Source organism: Pinus tabuliformis, chromosome 2_1 (genome assembly GCF_031772625.1).
Source record: "Pinus tabuliformis cultivar Carrire ecotype Pingquan chromosome 2_1, CPIR1, whole genome shotgun sequence".
NCBI lineage: Eukaryota > Viridiplantae > Streptophyta > Pinopsida > Pinales > Pinaceae > Pinus > Pinus tabuliformis.
Window position 1 is genome coordinate 387,736,848 of NC_142299.1, and position 22,214 is coordinate 387,759,061.

At 42.9% G+C, this 22,214-nt stretch overlaps 1 protein-coding gene across 1 annotated transcript in view; it reads left to right on the forward strand.

The window, feature by feature from the left end:
• Positions 1-12,455: 12,455 nt before the first annotated feature.
• Positions 12,456-22,214, forward strand: part of LOC149200492 (ER-bound oxygenase mpaB-like) — a 141,716-nt gene continuing 131,957 nt past the window's right edge. The window contains exon 1 of the mRNA XM_089400958.1: positions 12,456-12,535. Within this exon, the coding sequence (XP_089257084.1) occupies positions 12,456-12,535 (80 nt within the window). The remainder of the gene's footprint in view (positions 12,536-22,214) is intronic.

A 22,214-nucleotide genomic window follows, 5' to 3' on the forward strand; every position in this document is an offset into this window, starting at 1 on the left:
ATGCTTCGGCATGTATAAATATGTATTATAACATTGAAATGAATATAATGAAAAATCAAGCTGGTAGTCCCGGTTTTGGGATCCAAGGGAAAATCTTTGTGTATATGTGTTTTATGTGTTATGCTCTTGCATTTTTTATTTTGTGTGTTTTAGAATTCGTATGCAGGTAATTTCTGTATGAGGTTAAAACCTACATTTGGTATTGGAGTTATTTTGCCTTCAAGGGGACGCCTTTGTTGCTGAGGGGTTGCGCTCGGGCCTGTGGTAGAACCTGTTCAGTGGGAGATTTGCGAGATCAATTCTAGTGGTGAAAGAAGATGGCGAGTAGTGGAAAGATAGAGATCGAGAAATTTAATGGTCAGAGTTTTGAGTTTTGGAAAATCAAGATGGAGGATCTATTGGTGGATAAAGATCAACGGATCATGGTAGATCCGGGTACTAAACCAACGGGAGTGTCTGATGAAGAATGGAAGAAGTTGGATCGGAAGGCAAAGAGCAGAATACGATTGTGTGTCTCAGATTCAGTATTGTTGAATGTATCAGGGGAAGCTATGGCTTTGTGGGACAAGTTAGGGACTTTGTACCAATCTAAGTCTCTGGTGAATAAATTGTTCTTGCGGAAAAAGCTGTATAACCTGAGGATGAAAGATGGAGCCTCGGTGATAGAGCATCTGAATGAATTTAATACTGTGGTAAGTCAGTTAGCATCTGTTGATATTAAAATTTCAAATGAAGATAAGTGCATCAATTTGTTGTGTTCTCTACCAGATTCGTGGGATAGTCTGGTTATTGCAATAGGTAGCAATGCAACTGCCTTGCAGTTTGATGAAATAGTCTCATCCTTGCTGACGGAGGAGATGAAACGGAAAAATATGGAGAGCTAGAATGGTGATGTCTTGTCTGTACGAGGACGGTCCTAGAACAGAAGCAAAAGTAAGTCATCGAGAGGGAGATCTAAATCTCGAGGAAAACCTGTAAAGGTGGTGTGCTGGAAATGTGGAAAGGAAGGGCACTATAAAAGCGACTGTAAATCTAAAGCTCCTGATAAAGGAAAGGGATCTGATGATGCTCCTTTTGTAAAGGCGAAAACCACCTCAGATGAAGGTGGGGATGTGTACATGGCTTCTTCAAGTATACATGTAGATCATGAGGCATGGTTGATTGACTCAGGTGCATCCTTTCACTTCACTCCCCATAGAGAGTGGTTTTGCGAGTATGAGAAATACGATGGTGGTGATGTATTCTTAGGGGATGATAGGAAGGCTAGAATTGTTGGCCGCATAAAAATAAAGTTGATGATGCAAGGTGGAAGGGTTAGAAAACTTCTAGGTGTTCTACATATTCCTGCATTGGCTAGAAATTTGATTTCTGTAAGCAAGTTGGATGATGCAGGTGTAAAAATAGTGTTTGAGAAGGATACCTGAAAGATGGTTCGGGGAGCACTGGTATTGATGCGGGGAGTTCAGATTCTAACTCTTTACAAGATGCAAGGTAGCATGGTTGTTGATGGGTGCAACAATTCTGTGGTTCCTGAAAGTGGAGCAGAAAATCTAGTGGTCTCTGGAGAGAAGACCATGCTGTGGCATCAAAGACTTGGACATATTTGAGAGAAGGGCCTTCGAATACTTCATGGTAAAGGTATGGTAGAAGGTATGAGTAATGGCTCTCTGGATTTCAATTTCTGTGAAAATTGGTTATATGGGAAGTAGAATCGGGTGAGTTTCCCCTCTGGTGGTAAGAGAGCGAAACATATATTAAAGCTTGTGCATAGTGATGTGTTTGGACTTGTGAAGGTTCCATCACTGGGTAAGTCTGTGTACTATGTATCATTTATAGATGACTTCTCAAGGAATACATGGATATATTTCCTTAAGAAGAAATCTGAAGTCTTTGATAGGTTTAAAGAATTCAATGCTTTGGTGGAAAACCAGACAGAGAAGAAGATAAAGGTGCTGAGGATAGATAACGGCAGAGAGTTTTGTAGTAAGGAATTTGAAGAATTCTGTAAGAAGTGCGGTATAGCATGGCAGAAGACTACTCCATATACACATCACCAAAATGGAGTTGTAGAAAGAATGAACAAGACGTTGAAGGAAAGGGCAAGAAGCATGCTTAGTGTTGCTGGGTTAGGATAGGAATTTTGGGCAGAGGCAGTGGAGACAGCATGTTACCTAGTCAACAGATCACCTTCATCAATGTTGGAGGATAAAACTCCACAAGAGATATGGACTGGTAAGAAACCCTCTCTTTCACATTTGAGGGTGTTTAGATGTGATGCGTATTTACATGTTCCAAAGGAGAAATGAACTAAGTTGGATAGTAAATCTGAAAAGTGCATCTTTATTGGGTATAAGGGTGGTTTAAAGGGTTATAAACTTTGGAACCCAATAACAAGGAAGGTTATGTACAACCGATATGTGGTGTTCAGAGAGGTGAAAGATGTTATTGAACATGAAGTCCAACCAAAGGAACCTGAGAAGATATAGTTTGAGCTAAAGGAGGAAGAATCAAACTCTATAGCAGAGGAGGAATTAGAAGATGAAGAGCCACAAACTCCGGGTGTGAGAAGATTAGTTTGAGAAAGAAGGCAGCCAGAAAGGTATAGTCCATCTGCTTTCTGTTCAAATTTTACTTTATCTATTATTGATGATGATCCCAGAATTGTGAAGGAAGCAGTAGATTCAGAGGATGGAAAACTCTGGAAAGAGGCCATGGTTGATGAAATGGCATCTTTGCACAAAAATGAGGCTTGGGATCTGGTGGAGTTGCCGGCTGGAAGGAAACCCATTGGCAGCAAATGGGTGTTCAAGAAGAAGACAAATGCAGAAGGAAAGGTAGAGAAATACAAAGCCCGGTTGGTAGAAAACGGTTATTCCCAGGTGTCGGGAATTGATTTTGGTGATATTTTTTCTCCTGTAGCCAAGGTAACTTCTATTAGATTACTTTTATCTATTTCTGCTACTTTTGATTTTGAGGTAGAATAGATGGATGTGAAGATAGCATTTCTTCATGGGGATCTGGAAGAGAAAATCTACATGAAGAAACCTGAAGGATTTGTGGTGAAGGGTAAGAAAGAACTGGTATGCATGTTAAAGAAGTCTCTGTATGGGTTAAAACAGTCACCAAGGATGTGGTATTAGAAATTTGATACATTTATATGGGGACTTGGCTTCACTAGAAGCAAAGAAGATCACTATGTGTATTTTAAATTAATTGGTGACCATGTTATTTATTTGGTCTTGTATGTGGATGATATGTTGCTCGTTGGAAATGACAAAGAAATTATCCAGGATTTGAAGACCCAATTGTCCTCCAAATTCGACATGAAAGATATTAGTGTTGCAAACTATATTTTGGGCATGGAAATTAAAAAAAATCGGGCAAAGAGGAAGCTTTGGTTAAACCAGAGGAAGTATGTCGAGACAGTATTGCAAAGATTTAATATGCAGGATAGTAAACCGGTGAACGTTCCTATTCCTGTAGGTGTAAAGTTATCTGCTAAACAGTGTCCCAAGACACAAGAAGAGGAAGAGGATATGTCCCGTGTTCCATATGCAAGTGCAGTCGGTAGCCTGATGTATGCAATGGTCTGTACTAGACTAGACATTGCACATGCAGTGGGAGTATTGAGCAGGTTTATGTCAAAACCAGGAAAGGAGAATTGGACAACAGTGAAGCGGGTTTTCAAGTATTTGCGTGGCACTAGTGATTATGGTTTGTGCTACCAAGGAAGACCAGGATTGGACAGAGTGTTGGATATTCGTGGCTTTGTTGATGCAGACTGGGCTGGAGATATGGACAAGAGAAGATATACAAGTGGGTATGTGTTTAACCTATTTGGAGGTGAAGTCAGTTGGATGAGTAAGAAACAATATGTAGTGGCAGTATCAACTACAGAGGCAGAATACATAGCAACCACTCATGCAAGAAAGGAAGCAGTTTGGTTGTAGAGATTGTGTTCAAGTATGGGGTTAGTACAGAGAGCTATAAGGATAGACTGTGACAGCCAAAGTGTAATTTTCTTGGCAAAGAACCTTGCATATCATTCAAAGACAAAGCACATTCATGTTCAACATCATTTTGTGAGGGATGTGATAGAAGACAGAAGGGTGTTGCTGGTAAAGGTGGACACTTTGAAGAATACTGCAGACGCATTGACAAAATTTGTGAGCTCTGAGAAGTTCTCTTGGTGTAGAGAAACAATGGGCATTGTAGGGCTGGATAAATCTCTTGTGGCCCCCTGTGGAAAGAAAGCAACAAGTGGGAGAATGTTGGGTTTTTTTATATTCTTTCCACGACTAGTCCACATAGTTAATTGGGGGGTTAGATGGGGGGTGGAGCCCCCCCTTCATTGTGTTGATTGCGTAGCGGGGTGGTCACAAGGGGTTTGAGGGGCGCAGGTAACCCCACTCTATGGGTTCTGGGGCAACACCCCAAATTTTTTTGGTTTTGGAACCTATGTTAGGTTGGGCGGACCCACCTCTGGTGTTGTGGATGATTTTTTCACATGTTTTTGGACGCGATGGTTTTTGGTACATGGTTTTGGACGCAATGTTTTTCGGTCCATGGTATTGGATGCTTCGGCACGTATAAATATGTATTATAACATTGAAAGGAATATAATGAAAAATCAAGCTGATAGTCTCGGTTTTGGGATCCAGGGGAAAATCTCTGTGTATATGTGTTTTATGTGTTATGCTCTCGCATTTTTTATTTTGTGTGTTTTAGAATTCCTATGCAGGTAATTTTTGTACGAGGTTAAAACCTACAAGAGTCTGGATGTGAAGCACGGCCAAATTTAGAGTCAGATTCTTCATGTGTAGTAGGTGTGCCATGCCTTCTGCTAAGTCGACGTGCAGGGACCCCTCCGGTATTTGTATTGTGCAGAGACCAAGGGTGAGTTCCTCTTCCAAGGCTGACCCACTCACATATTTCAAGATCGCTTTCTTCATGCTCGCCTGTCCCATTCTCGCTTGAATGAGATCTGTTTGGACCTGTAATTCCTACAAGCTCTACTGCACCTTACCCAGTGTTTGTTGTTATTGTTCCTCGATGTGGCTCCAAATATTCTCCATAGCATCACGGACCACATCACTGATTTCGTTGAAGTCCCCCTTCGTGAGGACCAAAGGTGTTGCATTAGCTGCCTTGTCGAATTTCTTCTTCTTGCATGGCCCTATGAAACTCCTCTTTTGCCTCCTCTTGACGATGAAGAGGGACTCCAATCCTACACTCCCTTCCGATTCTCCCTCTATCTCGTCCTCCACATCCATGTGCTCGATCTTTGACTTGCCGAGGTCAATGGTGGCCTGCAATGTAGTCTTTTCCTTTTTTTCTTATTTTTCCTTGGCAGTTGCTTCTTTCTCCTTTGCGAAAACTTATTTCTACTGTGTAGCCTTTTCTCGTTCCGCAACCTTTTCTTTGGCGGAAGCCTTATGTGCTTCCTTCTTCTTTTCTACTACCATGGTGGCTGTAGTATATGTTATTACACCTTCAACAACCTTAATTGTACTTGCACCAACATCAGAAGGGGTGAGCAAGTCACTTGGCCACTTATTGACAACCCCTATAATATCGTCCTCGACGACTAAGTAAGGACACTTGTGCCATATGCGCTTGGCATATTCTTTGTGTGGATGTGAAGATTATGGAAATATTCCTTGAAATCTATGACATTAATGTATTCTTGAGAAATTTGGTGATAACCTTGGCCACTCTCTAATCACCATTCTTAGCTCTAACTCAAACAAGACCCAAAATATCTTCATCTCCATCACTTGTGTGGGGTCTTTGGTATCCCATAGCGAAGCGAACTTCGTGGCCTTAGGTAGGTCTGAGTCTTGTTGAGGGAATTGACTCTCTTTAGGCATCCTCCAGGCCACTAGCATGATCGATAAAAACAATCACGCGTATTGGAACGACTTGCCATCATCCTGGGCCTCTCTACAGTCCTCCAAAAGTGCATGACATAAATATTGAACCCAGTTATATTGGACTCCTTTCGCACAAAGTGGAGCCAAAGAGATGACTGGTGTGGCACTTCATTAGTGCCACACTTCCTCATGATATTACCAACCAAGATCTGCACAACAAACTGCACCACGCCATCTTATATGGACTAAGTGGAGTACTTGCGCGACTTCTTGACCAAACCAAAATCACTCTTCATTTGGTCTGCCAACTTCCTCTCCTGCGATTTTCTTACAAAAGCCTCCGCGGGGTCCACTCCTTGGTATGACAGTAATGTTATTCTATGGATCAGCATATCAGTGATCGGGATGGGACCTCCCAACTAGAGGCACCCATTGTGCACCAACACCAACAATTGGCATATGCAGACTGTATTAATAATGGTGCAACTGAAATGTGGCACCCATAACATATTTAGGAGCCCTGCAGTCCCAACTCCAGCCACCCATTTCATCGATTCAAGCCGCGTGACATTTGAATATTCATACTAGACCTTCTTTAGGTAATTACTTGGTGCCAAATGTGGAAACCTCTCGTAGTCACCGAGGTCCCAAACCTCCTTTTTAAATTTTGGTATACAGGCTAACAATGGGCCCTCAAACGACACTTTCTCCAGAAGCAATGGTGTGGATACCATAAACTTCGCCGAATCAGGGTCTTTGGGCGCTTTAGCCATGGATTTTATAGGGAGTATATAATATGGTAACGAGATTATTGCCTCAACCACTTCTACCTCAATTTCCTCTACTCCTTTGCACAATTCTTCCTCATCCAGGTTTAGGGGCTTCGTCCTCTATTTGGACCTACCCATCTTTCCCTTTTGAAGGATTTCGTTCAGGTTTTTCTGTTGGGATTATTGCACTAATGCTTGTTGAAGCTTCTTTTGATTCTTATCTCCCACCATCGAAGCAGATGGCTTAGGCTTTGGTGACCTAGGCACGGTAGTAGGAAACCTTGTAGGTACACGTTGGGCCAGCTCTGTCTCAGGTTTCGCTGCAGTCATTTTTTCGAGGAATATCTTGCGTTACCAATCAAGTAAATTTGTGAATCTCGGTTGTGAAGTAACTCTCTCCCAATCCTTATTATACATACAACACTACTTTAGACACAATTGAAAATGCAACATCTTAAGGAAAATTCTCTAGAAGTAAAGTGTTCGAATGTGGAGGAGGATGCCATATTTATAGCTCAATTTGAATTCAAATCTATCTATTCCCTCCAATTCACTGTCATTAATGAATTTTTGGCGACACATTTCCAAAGATATGCATCTTAAATGATTCCCCCACTCCCTTTAAAGGAAAAATCACCATCCAATCAGTTACAGTGCTTCTAATGGTCACTTTTTGGCCTAGCTACGTGGGACCCACCATCCTAGCACAACTCCTTTGTTGCATCTCTCCTCTATGCCTTGCCTGGATGTGTCACACAGCCTCATCACTTCACCCAACCTTCCTCTTGGAAGTGTATTTTATAGTCCCACGCTCCCTTGTAACTTCTTGGAACACTAAGACTATCCTACATTCATATAGTCATTTCATAGGGGCGGGATCACCCCTGTCTAGCTTCAGTTGACTCCAATTGACTTTTCCTGGGAATAATTCCCCATTTAGCTTTCCGAGCTAAACTATGCCTCCATCCGTAATTTCCTTAATAATATATGGCCCCAGCCAATGCACTTGGAATTTCCCTGGAAACTTTGTGAACTTACTTTCATACAACAATACCAAATCATCATTCTTAAAAGTGCGCTATTTGATATGGAGATCACGCCATGGATTTTTGTAGTCCTTCTGTACTTGTTGATGAAAACCAGCCAAAAATTGATCTTCGTCCAACTCAATGAGTTGTGCGAGTCGTTATTCCATGGTATCTCAATCGACCATGTATGTAACGATAGCAATTCGCAAACTGGGCACTATGTATTCCATCAGAATTACAACTTCTTGGCCATAAACTAATATGAATGGCATTTTTCTAGTTAATTTCCTGCGGGTAACTCTATACGCCCATAGAACAGCTGGTATGCACACATCCCAATCATTCCGCTTCGTATTGCAAATCTTTGTTAAGGCATTCTACATATTTTTTTTGAATGCTTCCACTGTGCTGTTTTCTTGAGGATGATACGGTGTACTCTCCTGGTGATACATATGAAACTCTTCGAGTAAAGAGGAAATTGTTACATTTAAGAAGTGCGAACCTCTATCACTCATCTAGATCTTTGGGCAGCCAACCCGAGACAAAATATACTCGAAGATGAACTTCGCAGTTTTTGTCACACTACAATCCTTCACAGGCTACGCCTTAGCCCACCTAGTTAAATATTTGGTCGTTGTAATGATGTACCTGGCTCCTGTCTTCTTTCCCAGTGGGTGAATTGGTCCCACAAAGTCTATTTCCCACTTGTTAAATTCCCGCAACAAAACTTGTGGAATCATAGGTAATTCATCTCTTCGCTTTGGTCTCCCTATTCTCTGACAGACATCACATGCCCTGCATTAAGCCTTGGAATCCTTATGCACAGTTGGCCAACATAGTCCTACTCATAAAATATTCTCCGCGGTTTCTCTTCCCACATAATGTCATCCGGAAACTCCTCCATGCACTTTAGCGAGGATAATTTGTTGTTCATACTTTGGGACATACCTCCGCAATATTTCATCATATCCCATTTTACATAGATTTGTGGCAATCACAGAGAAATTTGCAGACTGGACCACCAACTCTTTCTTCTGCTGCCTAGAATACCCTTTATGAGATGTACCTATAGATAAGAATTGGATTATGTCTGTGAAAGGCCATTAGCAGTGCACAAAACAAAGAGTTGTGCATCAGGTAGTCCTTCCTCTAGATTTGTAGGTTCGTCACAATTCTCAATCCACAAGAGGTGATATATTTCAGCATTTAGTCACCCTGGATTCACGATTACTTCAAAGTCATATTCCTGAAAGAGCAACAACCATCGATAGATTTTCCCCGCCAACACAGGCTTGTTGACCAGGTACTTCAAATTAGAATGGTCAGTGTACATCTTGAAGTGTGCACTGAACAAATAGTTCCTCAATTTCTGTTGTGCGTACACCATTGCTAGTCCTTCGCGCTCCGTGGTAGAATAATTCTTTTCAACCTTTGATAACTTTCTACTTGCAAATGTTATCGGATGATCGATATCACCCTCACCTGGTTGGGTCAACACAACTCCTAGGGCTATGAAGGGTGCATAAACATGGATGTTGAACTCCTTCCAGTCGAGGAACACTAAAATGGATGCAGTGACCATTTTTTCCTTTAAAACATCCAAACTCTTTTGGAAATCATTGCCCCAGAAAAAAATCGCATCCTTTTTCAACAATATTTCCATGGGTGCAGTGATCTATGCATATGCCTTGATAAATTTCCTGAAGTACCTTGTATGGCCCAACGTTGCGCACATTTGTTTGACATTCTTTGGAGGCTCTAGATTAATAATTACTGCAATTTTGGCAGGATCTACCATCAACCCCTACTTATAGACTACATGACCCAATAGTATCCTATATGGTACGCAGAATATACATTTATTCAAATTGAGGGAAATCTGATACCTTCGACAAGTGTCCAACATGAGGCAAAGGCTAACAACATGTATTTTTACTAACCCAAACATTGTCCAATAATCGAAGTAAACCTCCAAAATATTGTGAATAAATGCCTTGAAGGTTGTGACTACCAGCCTAAAGAATATTGCAGGGCCATTCTTAAGTCTGAAAGGCATAACTGTATACTGGAAAAAGCTCCATTCAGTCGCGAAGGTGGTCTTACTCCTATCCTCTAGCATGATCTTGATTTGATGATACCCTAAGAACCCACTAGTAAACGAGTAAGCCTCCTAACCTCCAACATTTTCCAGTACTTCATTTATGAGTGGCGTAGGAAATGGATCGTGGGCACAAGCATCATTATACTTCCTCAAATCTGCATATCCAAATTTCACCCTGCGTTTTCTTTTCCTGAACCACCATAGGACTAACCCAGTTTGATTCTTTGATGGGCTCAATAATCTCGGCTGTAAGCATCTTATCCAATTCAGCACACACTTTTTCCTCGTACTTAGGATTCGATTGATAAGGGCGCTGCTTCATTGGCTTCACATCCGGCTTCATAGTAATCTTCATGACACCCAGATCCCATAATATCCCTTTTAAAGTAGATAACTTGGTAGGAAACAAGTCATGATACTCTTGTCGTAACTTCGCAACTTTGTCCACAGTATCTTCATCCCAATAGTCACCTATGTTTGCAAACTTCGGCTGGGCTTCCGATCCAATAATCAACTGCTTGGTATTTAAACACTTTGAGATATCAGGGAGTTCCGCCTCATGCCCTGCAACTTTGCGTCGTCCTCTTAACTCAGGGATGTTGAAGTTCCTAGGGTCTTCTTCACCTTCCTTAGTAGTCACATTGTAGCATTCGAGTGCATTCCACATCTGCGTGCTCCAATCTGGTTGTACCCATGCAACATGTTCTTTAGGCATTCTAAATATTATAGTTTTTATCTCTTGTAAAACCTCATCAATGCATTTAAATCCATATTCAAAGCTAAAAGTTAACAAAAAACTTTCTTTCAGAACATCCCATCCTACAGTTCCATTTCGTAGTTTCGTTTCCAGATACTAGTTCATAGGAATCGTATCCAAAGTGTGGAAAATATATGAACCCATTCTGGTTGCGATTCTTCTCCCCATGCTTTCGTCCATCAAGCCAGATGCTCACGCAGGTCGTCCTTCCTTGTATATTTCTCCGTAAGGCAGGTATTGGCATACCCAAGCTACAAATTCAACACCTGTCGTTAGTCCTTTCAATTTGCAAAGTTGTTCTTATGTGTACCTCACCATCTGCTAGGTGTAGCTCATAGCGCGATGTCTAGTGCTTGGAACCGATTTTCCTCTAGTACATCTCTTTCAAATTTATCCAGAAATAAATTGACATCGTCTAAACCATCATAATGCGATAAGTTGCATACCTTAGTAGATATACATCAGAGTGACTTTGTAAGCCTGTTGCATCGTAGCGACGATACCTCATGCAACCTGTTTTTCTAGTGTTCGAGCTCCTCTTCTGAATATGAATTGTGGGATTTGTCCTTCTCCCATGTAATTCGCCCATCCATCGTATGGTTGATCCAATATTCATTGCACGTAGTCAATTTATAGATCTTCTCAATATCGTTGTCCTCCTCATAGTCGCGGACAAGTTCAGTATATCTTGCACCATTGGCTGGATCTAATGGTACAATAACCCTCATTTCTTTCTTTTCGAATATCATACTGCGCTTCTTAAGTTTCATTACTACATTCATATCAAATTCCCAATCAATTCCAAGGAGTGCTAGATATGGGTTACTGTCATATACTATTTCGATTACTTCAAAATCAGTGGTGGCGTGCGCCCCTTAAATATCCATAGTCACTCCATGTAGGCGTCACATAGGAATAATCTTCTGCTCATTCGCCATCCTCAACTGGATTTGGGACCACTGTAGCACTGATCTACCCATTCTCTCCCAGGTTTTCTTCAGTAGAACATTTGCGTCATACCCTAAATCAAGAATTACTTGGTTTGTTTCGAATTCTCCTATCCGTGTAGTCAATCTCATTTAGTGACCAATCCTTTTCTTGTTTTTTCCCACCTTATGTATCATGCGTTGTTCTAGCAGTGGATTATTCTTGCCAGTGCAGTTATCTATCAATTCTTGCAGTCCTTCTACTACCTTCTTATCCCTTAGGAGCATCATGCAGGTTTTTAAAAATGATGCTAATAATGAGGGGTCTATCTCCTATGTAGTACTGATGTCTTCAGGTTTTCCTGTACTTTGATTCCTTGATGTACAATCTCCTTCATCTGCGAAGCTCCTTTTTTCTTCCATAAACATTTCCTTTAGCAAACCCATACATTCTCCTTTGGTTGCTTCTGTTTATCCTCCCTGATTGCTATGCCACTTAGTGTGACAATATTAACACTAGGACCCTCTTCGCGGTGTTCAGATCTCATCATCTAGATGTTCTGGGTAGGTTGCTAAGTCTGAGTCTTATTTTCTTGCATCTTCATGATGAGCATGGGGAAATCTTTTATGACATGAGAAAATTGGCGACAATATTGACAAGAGGGGTGCATTGGATTCTGAAAATATCACGCGAAGTGATTTGGTTCTCCACAATTGTAGCAAATGATTTGACCATGGCCCCTTCTAGCTCCTCCTCCTCGTACTCTTCCTCATTTTTGAAACCCTCCACGCACTGCAGTTGCACCTTGATCCTGAGGACGAGCTTCCATTTGTACTCTATATGTTGGTTTTTTTTTCCATCATCAATTCATAACTTCGACAATTGCGCTTGTCATGACCCACAAACTTACAAAAATTACATAATAGATGTTGTGGAGTCTGAAAAAACTTTTGTAGCAAATGGAAATTATTTTTCGTATGTTTCCCTGTAATTTGACAAATGGCGCACCATGGTACCACTCCTGTACTTGGCCCAACGGTGTTTTCTAGCTTCAAGGGGACAAGACCTCCCCCAACAAGGTAATTTTGATACACCAGGCAATGGTCCTTGTCATGACCATTTCCCTTACATTTCAAACTCCATACCTCCACGCGGACCTCATTCTGGACTTCTTTTCCCTTCATGAGGCTCTGCAACTCCATATGCAGGCTAGCTGACTGTGACTGAATCTATTGTACTCCCATATTCGTATACTGAATAGGCGAGGCTTCTAATTTGATAGCAATCTCCAGTGTCTTAGCCTGCATTCCAATCTTCTGTTGCGACAATGGAAATCTCAAATGGGATAGTAATGATGAAATATACCAGTCCTTGTGTTGGCTATCTGTGATTTGCATGTTAGCTTGCTGGAGCACACATTTCAACCTCTGATCAAAGTCCCATGCAAAATCATTTACCTTCTACTGGATCTCTTTGACCTCTGTCACTGATTGGGATTGCGACATAGGCTTCTTGAATTCATTATTGAGCACTTTCTTCGTTTCTTCCAATGTCACATTAGGGTGAGCTGAACAATACTTAATATACTAGCTTAGTGCTCTATCTTGCAATGCTATAACCATTTGCGCTTTCTTCAAATCATCATTTTTAATCTGTTGTGACTTCCACACAACATCATCTACAAACCAAAATTTTTCAGGGTCCTCTATCCCCAGACCTATGAATATGGGCATCTTCATAGTGTTGGACATGTGGAATAGTTGAGGTGGAGTTGGAGGCAGAGGTGTAGGTGTAGGTGTGTGAGGTGGAGGTGATGGTGGAGGTGGAGTGTATGGAAGTGGTATCCCCACAATACACTGCCTTACCATCTGCAGCGCACCCATAGGTGTCCTAATAATACTAGTTTATTCATCACTGTCGGACGCTCCCAATAGAGCACTATACTCAGCACTTGAATCTAGATCTCTTCTAAACATATTTCCACTTTGCGCAGCTCCCGTCAAATCTCTTCTAAACAATATTCAATGGAATAACCCTTTTCTTTCACAATAGCATTTTAATCCAAGTTTTCAGGGACTTTCGATACTTACCTCTTGGTCCTTTGAAAAACTGGCATTCAGCTTCACTATAATTGATAGAGGTGTCAATTGCGAACTCATTGATGAATCCGCCCAAAATGATATTGATCCAGTAATTGACAACCCTCACGATCTTGTTTTCTGAAGCTTCCAGGTGCCTTACCAGTTCTGGAGTCCACATGATAGGGTTATCTAACTTCCACGTACCTTGGTTACCCGTTGGTTAAGACAACCACTGGTGTAATTCACACAAAAAAGAGAAGAAGAAAATTTCAATTTCATTTGTATATAGGTATCTATTCAACCACTCTTCCTTTTGATAGGTGTGCATTCTTGTTTTCCTGGGCTACAAATTCATGCAGCTTCCAATCTATCCACTTCTCGATTTCCTTCTTAGTTGGGAACCATTTATTCGACATCACACATTCCTCATATAGCTTCTGGTCCCGACAACAGATCCATTTGTTGGATTGAGGGGGTCTGGACCTAGGTTAAGAGTTCGCTGCACCAACAAACAAAACCCTACATTATTGGCCCTTTCAGCAACAACCTTCGTAGCGCAAGCTGCAGTCTCACCCGAGGCAGTATTGGAGGATGACAGAACCAAGTTTTTGCATCCAGAGGTTTGTGTGATGGCTTTTTATGATTCCTAGGGATTTATTCCGACCCTCGCAAACCATAACCCTTGAAACGCAAAAATTACAGTAACTTACATAAACATATCCTAACTTTGTGCCGATTTCTTTAAACATTCATAACATCAAGTAAATAAATGGATTTACCACTTTTGTGTATCAATTAAGTGTTTCTCAAGATAATTGTAGAAAACAAAGCAAATACACAGAAAATGAATAAGTAAACATAAAGGCACAAATACATAGGTATGGCTCCAAAATAGTCTTTATTATGTTCAATCCTTCTGTTACAGACTCTTTCCTCCCTGCGCACATAGCTATAGGGGCCCGAACACTCAGCTGTGGACTTACCAAGGTCTTTGCACACACAACTTCAGGAACCTTCCCTGTCATGCGGAAAGAATGCGGAAAGAGTCAATTTTGTGGACAAAACCGACCTCCCTAGAAGCTAAGGCTTTCTAGTGACAAACAAAACAATCAAGCACTATCTTTCCCTAAATATGCATTTAAAATAAAAGCAACCAGGTGTTTAAGGCTTACCTCTAGTCCAACGCTTGTTTGTAGCAGCCAAGCCTCTTCGATCCAGATGAGCTCCTTCTCCTTGAAACCTGCATTCACTAACAAGCAAACGATTACATAGCACCTGAATAACTCATATAATAAAACATATTCATCATAAAGACCAAGGAGTTTATGAAACAAATTATATATAACCACTTGTTGAGAAAAATGAACTTAATTGTATTAATTGGAAACAAAAGAAACCATTACAACCAGTGCCTTGGTGTTGTGCAGGTCCCTCCCAGGGTCCAGCAAGAGTTCTCCTTTACTTTGATCAGCTCACCCACTTCCAAATGAAGCTAAGAAAGGATTGGAATCTCTCCTCTCAAGCTCTAAAAGGGAGTCCTAATTTCAGCAGCATCTACCCTTAGGAATGTTCAACTTTCAACCTCCCCTCCCTCTGGCCCAATGCCTGTATTTATAGTGCTTTGGAGGAAGTTAATCAGGTCCACCATCAATGGGATAAGCCCCTCTTTCAATGGGATAGCTCCCCTCTTGATGGGATAAGTTCCTCTTTCATTGGGATGCATGAACCATCTGGAGGTGCTCAATCCACGTCAAACCATCTTCTAGAATGCTCTAGAATCGACCACAAGTAAGTTTTTTGAAGTAAAACTTGCGCCTTTTGACCTTTACAGGAGTACGTACCCACCCCTTTACAGACAGAGCGTACAAGTACGCAGGTATTATGTATTTGAGGTGCGTACACGCAGGTAAGGATAAGAGAAACTGCGTAACCAGAGTTATATTGACTTTTAAGGACTTTCTCTATTTCTTGGAGTTCGACATGAGGAGCAGAGGTATAAGACTTGCCAAGGAGGACAGTATGACTATTCATGGAGCCATACTGACTGCAAATAGTCATGGTGACAAATTTTAGTGTAACAGATTGCCCCCTAAAGTGCGAAGCCTGTAGTAGATTAGGGTTTCGTATCATCTAGGAAGGGTGAAGTACTTTATCATTTCAAGGATTATCTTGTGGAGAGCCCAGTCGGAACCTGCAAATATTCAACACAAAATACATGTATGAGATCATATCATCGCTGAGGTAGGCATTCCCATACTCAGATCAAAAACTTTAACTAACAAACTAACTATTGCTCTGATATAGGAATGATTTCACAGTACATCATAATCATAGACTCATGTAGACATAGTATGTGGTGGGCTCCAGTATTGTAGCAATAATGCTACAACTCCTGGAGCTTCCTTCTTTAATTTTATCAACCCGGTAGTTCGTAACAAACTTGGAAGCGACGGTGCTGTATGCACAAGTACTAGCTCTTGTCGCAGCTGTCACTTGGTCAGCTGGCACAAGTCCGCTAGGGGCTCAAGCCAACTTCTATGAGCTCTTAGAAGAAGCTTTTGAACTGATGGGCGAAAGTTAATATCAAAAGAAACTAATCTATTTGCAAAAAAGAACTAAAAGCCAACAAGAAACGCAAACCCTAACAAACCCTAATTCTACCAGCTAGTCTTACTGATGCAGAGATGGGGATGCAAACTACTGAAAGCGATGCCATTACTTCTATGAAGGTGAAATGCATGTGCTTAGACTACCTCTATCTGAAGAAAACACTTTTTGTATTTTTGTTTCAATTATTAGCATTATCATGCAGGTATTCTAACTAGTTTTTCTGTGCAGAGGTGGATCACAGAGGAGAAAGGCTTGAAAAAGGTTGGGAAAGTTCAGAGAGGGTCTAAGGGGTCCCTAACACCCTTCCAGAGAGTTTCACAAAGTTTGGCTACCAAGAGGCCGCGTTTATGAGCTTCTACAGGAAGTCTGCAGGGGTTCTACAGGATGTTTCAGAACTTCTACAGGATGTTCAGTAATTCCTACAGGATGTTCTACAATCGGATTTTTGGGTGATGGGTGAGTGGAAGAGGCTGCATGGATGGATAGGGAGGTAGGAGGGAAGTTTGTAATGACTCAGCGACAGAGAGATGAGATGAAGAGGGGGTGTACAAAGCTAGGTTGTCTTAAAGAGGGCAGAGGGAATGGAAGGCCGAAAAGGTGGGATAACGTGGGTGGTAGAGCAGTTGAAAGACAAGAGGTCTAGTTGGGAGATGAGTAGTTAGCCTGGGCAAGGCTTAGAAGGACAAGAGAGTGAGGGAGTAGCGCTGCACAGTGTAAACGAAACAAATCATCCACGTCCTGCACATAACCGAAATATTATTAACCTATTCTAACTGTTTAATAAAACCAATGAACAACAACGTTATTTCTAAGGAGAATCATGCATGGTACTGAAACAAAGAAACATTCCAAGAGATCTGAACGCATGGACACTTCTACAAACGAAAATATTACACCACAGATTGCATGAACGTGTAAACCAATGGTTTTGGTGGGCAGCACTGTCTGCAATTCCAGCCCCTAGAAAGAGGTGAAAATGAGTGTGCAAGCAACCCTTTTCTGGAACCTTTATCAACTCTAATCTCTTCAATTTATTCTAAACAGCTAAAGCAACTCTATCTTCTACCAATGACCTACTTAACCATACCAAGAAATCTGATTCAACAACTGTGTTTCAAATGCATGTAGATAAAAACCATAATGTTGAAAGAAAGATAACAATACAAAGGAAGGAGGCCTTAGGCTCTCAGGTTGGGCCCAACCCCAAGAGCTATGGCTCCTTTAAGAACTCAGAACTGAACTCAAATCTGCCTGCTTTCCATTAAAAGATGATAATCATAAGTCAAATAACATGCCAATAATGGCTACAAAAGAGCAAAACAGAGCTAGCAGCTCGTAGTCCAGAATGTGCAACAAGGTTTCAAAAGTCCTCTTCGAAGGCTAAAGCCCTATCATTTATACATCTCGCGGCCCCAAGCTGGCCTCCTAAATCAGTGGGGCTTGGCTGACCAAACTAAGAGTGAACTGCTGCTTCCTCAAAATCCGTTTGGCTGTCTTTAAATCCGGTTGTGGTGGCTGCTGGAGCTCGGAGTTGGGGGTGAAGATCCCGAGGAAGGCCATTTAATGCTGTGGACAAACCTCCTACGAATCCTCAACCCCATCTTGGCTGCCTCCTAGCCCTCATCTGCATGGTTTTGCTCCATTAAATGTCAAAAATCCTGAAATAAGCACGTGTTAGCCACCTAGGAATAGTGACTGCCCTTATTCGTACAAATGAAATAAATATACTAAAAAATGATGCATAAGTTATGAAAAACGAAGAGTTGAGCAAGGGTAGTTAGGCCAAATGAGCCCAAAATGTTACCAAATTTGGGGCTCATAATCACCCCCCAGCTAAAATGATTGCTCATCCTTGAGCAACTAATCCAGCTCCTCGTCCTTCATTGCTTTCACTGCCACCCTCACATCCCAGGCCTCTGAAGTGGTCTCCTCCTCACTGGCATGGAACCCAACCTTCCTTTCCACCTCTTCCCACTGCTTTTTCTCTTCTTTTTCTGTGTTGCCTTCCATCAATCCTAACAGCAGAGGTGGGCTTAGCTTGAGGCCAATCCAGCTGGCTTGAAGGTTCTGTATGGACTTTTTGTAGAGGGGCACCCGTGCTAGAGCTTCCCTCATTCGAGTTGGAGTATGATATTCTCTGATTTTAAGGCTGTGGGACAATGTGTTCCATCGGCGGGTGCAAGCATGAACACAGTTGTCCCCTAACAATCGTTCCATATCCTCGAAATGTGCTATGGCCTGTGCCTGCTGATCCATGTATTTCAATAAAGTTTGAGGGTTGGTGGCTAAGTGTTGGTGGGCCGATATCAACGCAGTGGGATCCCCTGGCTCTGCTCTGATCAGCAGTGGCTCATGTAATTCTCGGTCCATGACCTCCTTGACTTCTGCTGCCCTCTTTTCTTCATGGTTCAACCATGAGGCAAATTCCATCAATTGCATATCCCCTACAACTGTGTTGGGATCCCATGTAGTCACGTTAGGAAGGGCCAAATTATGGAGATAGAACTCCGAGAGTTTGGCCTTATCCTCTGATGAACTGCTATTACATAATGCTGTGAACTGCTAGGGGTCTTGGAGCTGGGAGATACCCCTCTGTGCCAATGCATTTATCTGAAATTGCAGCCACTGGTCTCGTAGGTATAGGCCATAGGATTTGGTCGGCTGTCTGCATTGTAGAGCATCCATGGCCCAACTGGCCATGCAAGCCAGTTGTGCCTCTTTTTGCTGCAACTGCTGTTTGAGAGCTTGTATCTCGATTTGTGCTTGTAGTTCCCCTTCCTGTAGATGCGAGGTTGGCTCCCCAAGACCAACTTGCAGTCCTTCTCTGCCTTGATGTTCTGCTGTAGTGTCCCCTGAGGATGTGCCCTTTTCCTTCCTCAGCTCCTGTAGCTGCAGTCTAAGTTTCTCGTTTTCTTCCTGTAGGAACACCCGCTGGCAGTTTGCCACGTGTTTAGCCATAGCTAATTCCTTTCTTGCCTCCTTGAGTTGTTCCTCCAAGGGGCCTATATCTGCCACACCTTTTGATTTAGCTATTTTCATCCACGTGTGGGTTCGTACCCTTTCTTCCTCCAACGCAAAGAAAAGTGGCACGGTGAATTTTTGTGGAATAATTTTTCCAGCTTCTAAGAAGTTATAATATGAGCTCAAACTTGGCTGGGGACTAGGCTCCGGAATATGCTCTTTTTCTTCTTCCCTTGGTGGCTCTACTTCGTCTTCCCTAAGTGGTGATGAGGATGCCTCTCCCTCCATCCTCTCTGTCTCCTTAAGCCGGGCCAAGGTTTCCTGTAGAGCGGCCTTAGCATCCTGTAGCCAGGCTTTTGAAGCCAACCGGTCCATCCTCTCCTTCCAAGTAGTCGTCTTCGGGCTCCCCCTCTCATAAGTGACTAATATCTTTGAGGGGGACCTCTCCCTTGGCGAGGTAGGAGTATCTTCTATAGTAATTGGGCTGCTGGATGGAGGTTGGGGCTTGCCTGTTTTGATTCTCACACTTCTCCTAGCTTTGAAATATAGAGGGGCCTCCCTCTTTCTCTTTTCCTTTGGCTTAGGAGGTGTACTGAGGGTGGCTAGCACAGCTACTGCCTCCCTTGCAAGAATTTCCGCTGTCTTCTCTTTTGGTTTTCCTTTCTCAGGGCTTCCTGTAGAAGGCCCTTTATCAGCTGATTTCTGGCTTCCTGTAGAAGCCGTTTTTGGTTTTCCTGTAGAAACAGGTGGCACCGTTTTAGCTTGTTTGACTGCGGGGGCTTTGCTTTTTGACTTGGTTGGGGCTGCTGTCGAGGTGCCTTTACTGACGTGGACCTGCTCAGTCTTGTCCACCCTACTTTGTAACCTTTTCTCCCTGGGTGTCAATGTGGATTTGTCATCCTTCTCTTCGGCAACCTTTTTCTCTTGTTTTCCTTTTTGCTCTTTCTTCGGTGCTTTGGCCGTGGGTTCTTGGCCTTTCCCTTTCTTCTTTGTGCGTATTGACTCCTTTTCCTCGCTGTTGGAGGAGGTGAGCTCCTCGGTCAACATTTTGATATCGCCATCCTTAATCAGATTCCGGAAGGCTTCCCACGAGAGAGGGACTTTGTATGTGTGGAGTGCATCCTCCACGAGGAGCTTAATGAGCCCATGATGAGCTACCTGGTCTGGTGTGCCCTCTCGTAATTTGGTGGCACATTCAGTCATAGATTGCAGGAGAAAGTAGGGAATACTTAGTTTGCTTTCTGCAGGTAGGTCCATCTGATGTCTCAATTCAGTGAGTAGCCGGAAATGGTACCCATATACAATGCTTAACCGTCCTTCACATGTGATGTATTTCATAATTTGGAGGCTGACCTCACTCCAAAGTGGCTGTAAGCTAGCTCTGCGAACCCCGTTCTTATCCTCTGAGAATTGCTCCTCTGGTGGGAAGAAATCCTTTTTAGCCTTCTGGCCTAATTTCCTCTCCTCCTTGTCCCACGGTACCCCCATTGGGAGCTCAGTGACTCTGCTGATGAACTGTGGGGTGAGTCTGAGACTCAAACCCCTGAAATTGACAGTGGCCAGCGTTTTTGATTTTGGCTTCAGAGCTCGCAAGAACTCCTCTGCCACCTCATCATCATAACCTTGAAGTTTGTCGCAGAATGACATCCATCGCGCACGAGTGAACAGTTCCACCACCTCAGGGTTCTCCCTTAGTTTCTTTGAGTCTGTCGGTTCCTTTCTGATGAATCCACCCGGCATGGTGAAAACCTGCTATGTTAACCGGAGGTGGCGGGTGCGTATCAAAAGATGGCCTTTCAGATTTCTTTGGGACAGAGCGTAGAATTACGCCTCTGTCACGCACGCAATTCGTGAAGATTATCTACAGATGAGCCTTGACAGGGGCTCAATTATAAATCACATCCTGTAGAAAACCCCACATATACTTCGACGACAATTCATGCAAAAGGAAGACGATGCTTGCAATTTTATGCTCAGACTTTTTGAAGACGTCGACTTCGCCACCCTTTTAACCAATTGCATGGGAGGAACAGGTTCAGGCTTACCTTTTCCAATTCGCCACCTTTGACGTGAAGGGACCAATTTTCCTCGTGGCAGTGAGCTTCCTGTAGCGTAGCTTTCCTGTAGAAGCAGCGCACGGGTTCTGGAGAGCACGGCAGTGGTTCTGCGTCTTCTGTGCCGCTACTAGACGTTCGAACAAGCCGAAGACTTGGAGTAACGAGCTTCAGAGAAATTCAGACGCTCACTCGACTTCAAAACGGCTGATGATAAATGAGTGGAGTGGCGATCCAGCCGGTAGATTTGAATCCCAGCCAAACTCGTGGTGCGGGGGGTGAGTTGTCCCTGCCGGATCGTTGGACGACGTCACCTACTCATTTCACTGCAAATCTCCTCGACTGCCGCATCATTCCCCGCAGATCTGCCGCTGCCATTTCCGTTAAATCGCGCTTCTCCCCGACTGGACGCTTCTCACGTGTCCACTACCCGTTTTGCTTGCCACGACCACCACTTTCCAAATCCGACTAGACCATCTAACTGGTCGTCGTGGCCAGTTGAATGGCCATTCGACTGCTCAACCCATTCATTTCCACACTTGCAAACATTTCAGAGTATTATTCATGTAATTTGACGAAAGAAAGGGCGAGGCACTTACCTGTGTGGCCGCGACATGCTTTCCAGGTTTCAGGACGATGGTGATTAGATTTGCTCACTGCTGCTATTTGCACAGGCCCAGGGGTCCTTCCTTGTAGACTGTCGCTGATGACGAAGCTTGTGACTCGGCTGCATGTGCCCGCTCTATGTGTTGCAGGCGATTTGATGGTGTACACTCTAGCTGGATGAACTGCTACGGGATTCCTGTAGGATGTCCTGTAGCAGTTTTTCCTCCTCGGGTGCATGCTGAGACAGTGGAGACGGTGGCATCACAACCATGATCGCAGGGCCCTCGGATGGCTTTGATAAGTATTGCATGGTATCTCTGCATCTTCTTTCCATTTGAGAAGCGCTTCCTCTGATAATCCAATGTTCTGTTTTGACTGTGCAGGTATTTTCATTGCATGGCAACTGGGGTGGTAGAAGGAGGTGACAGCAGTGCGTGATGGAGAGA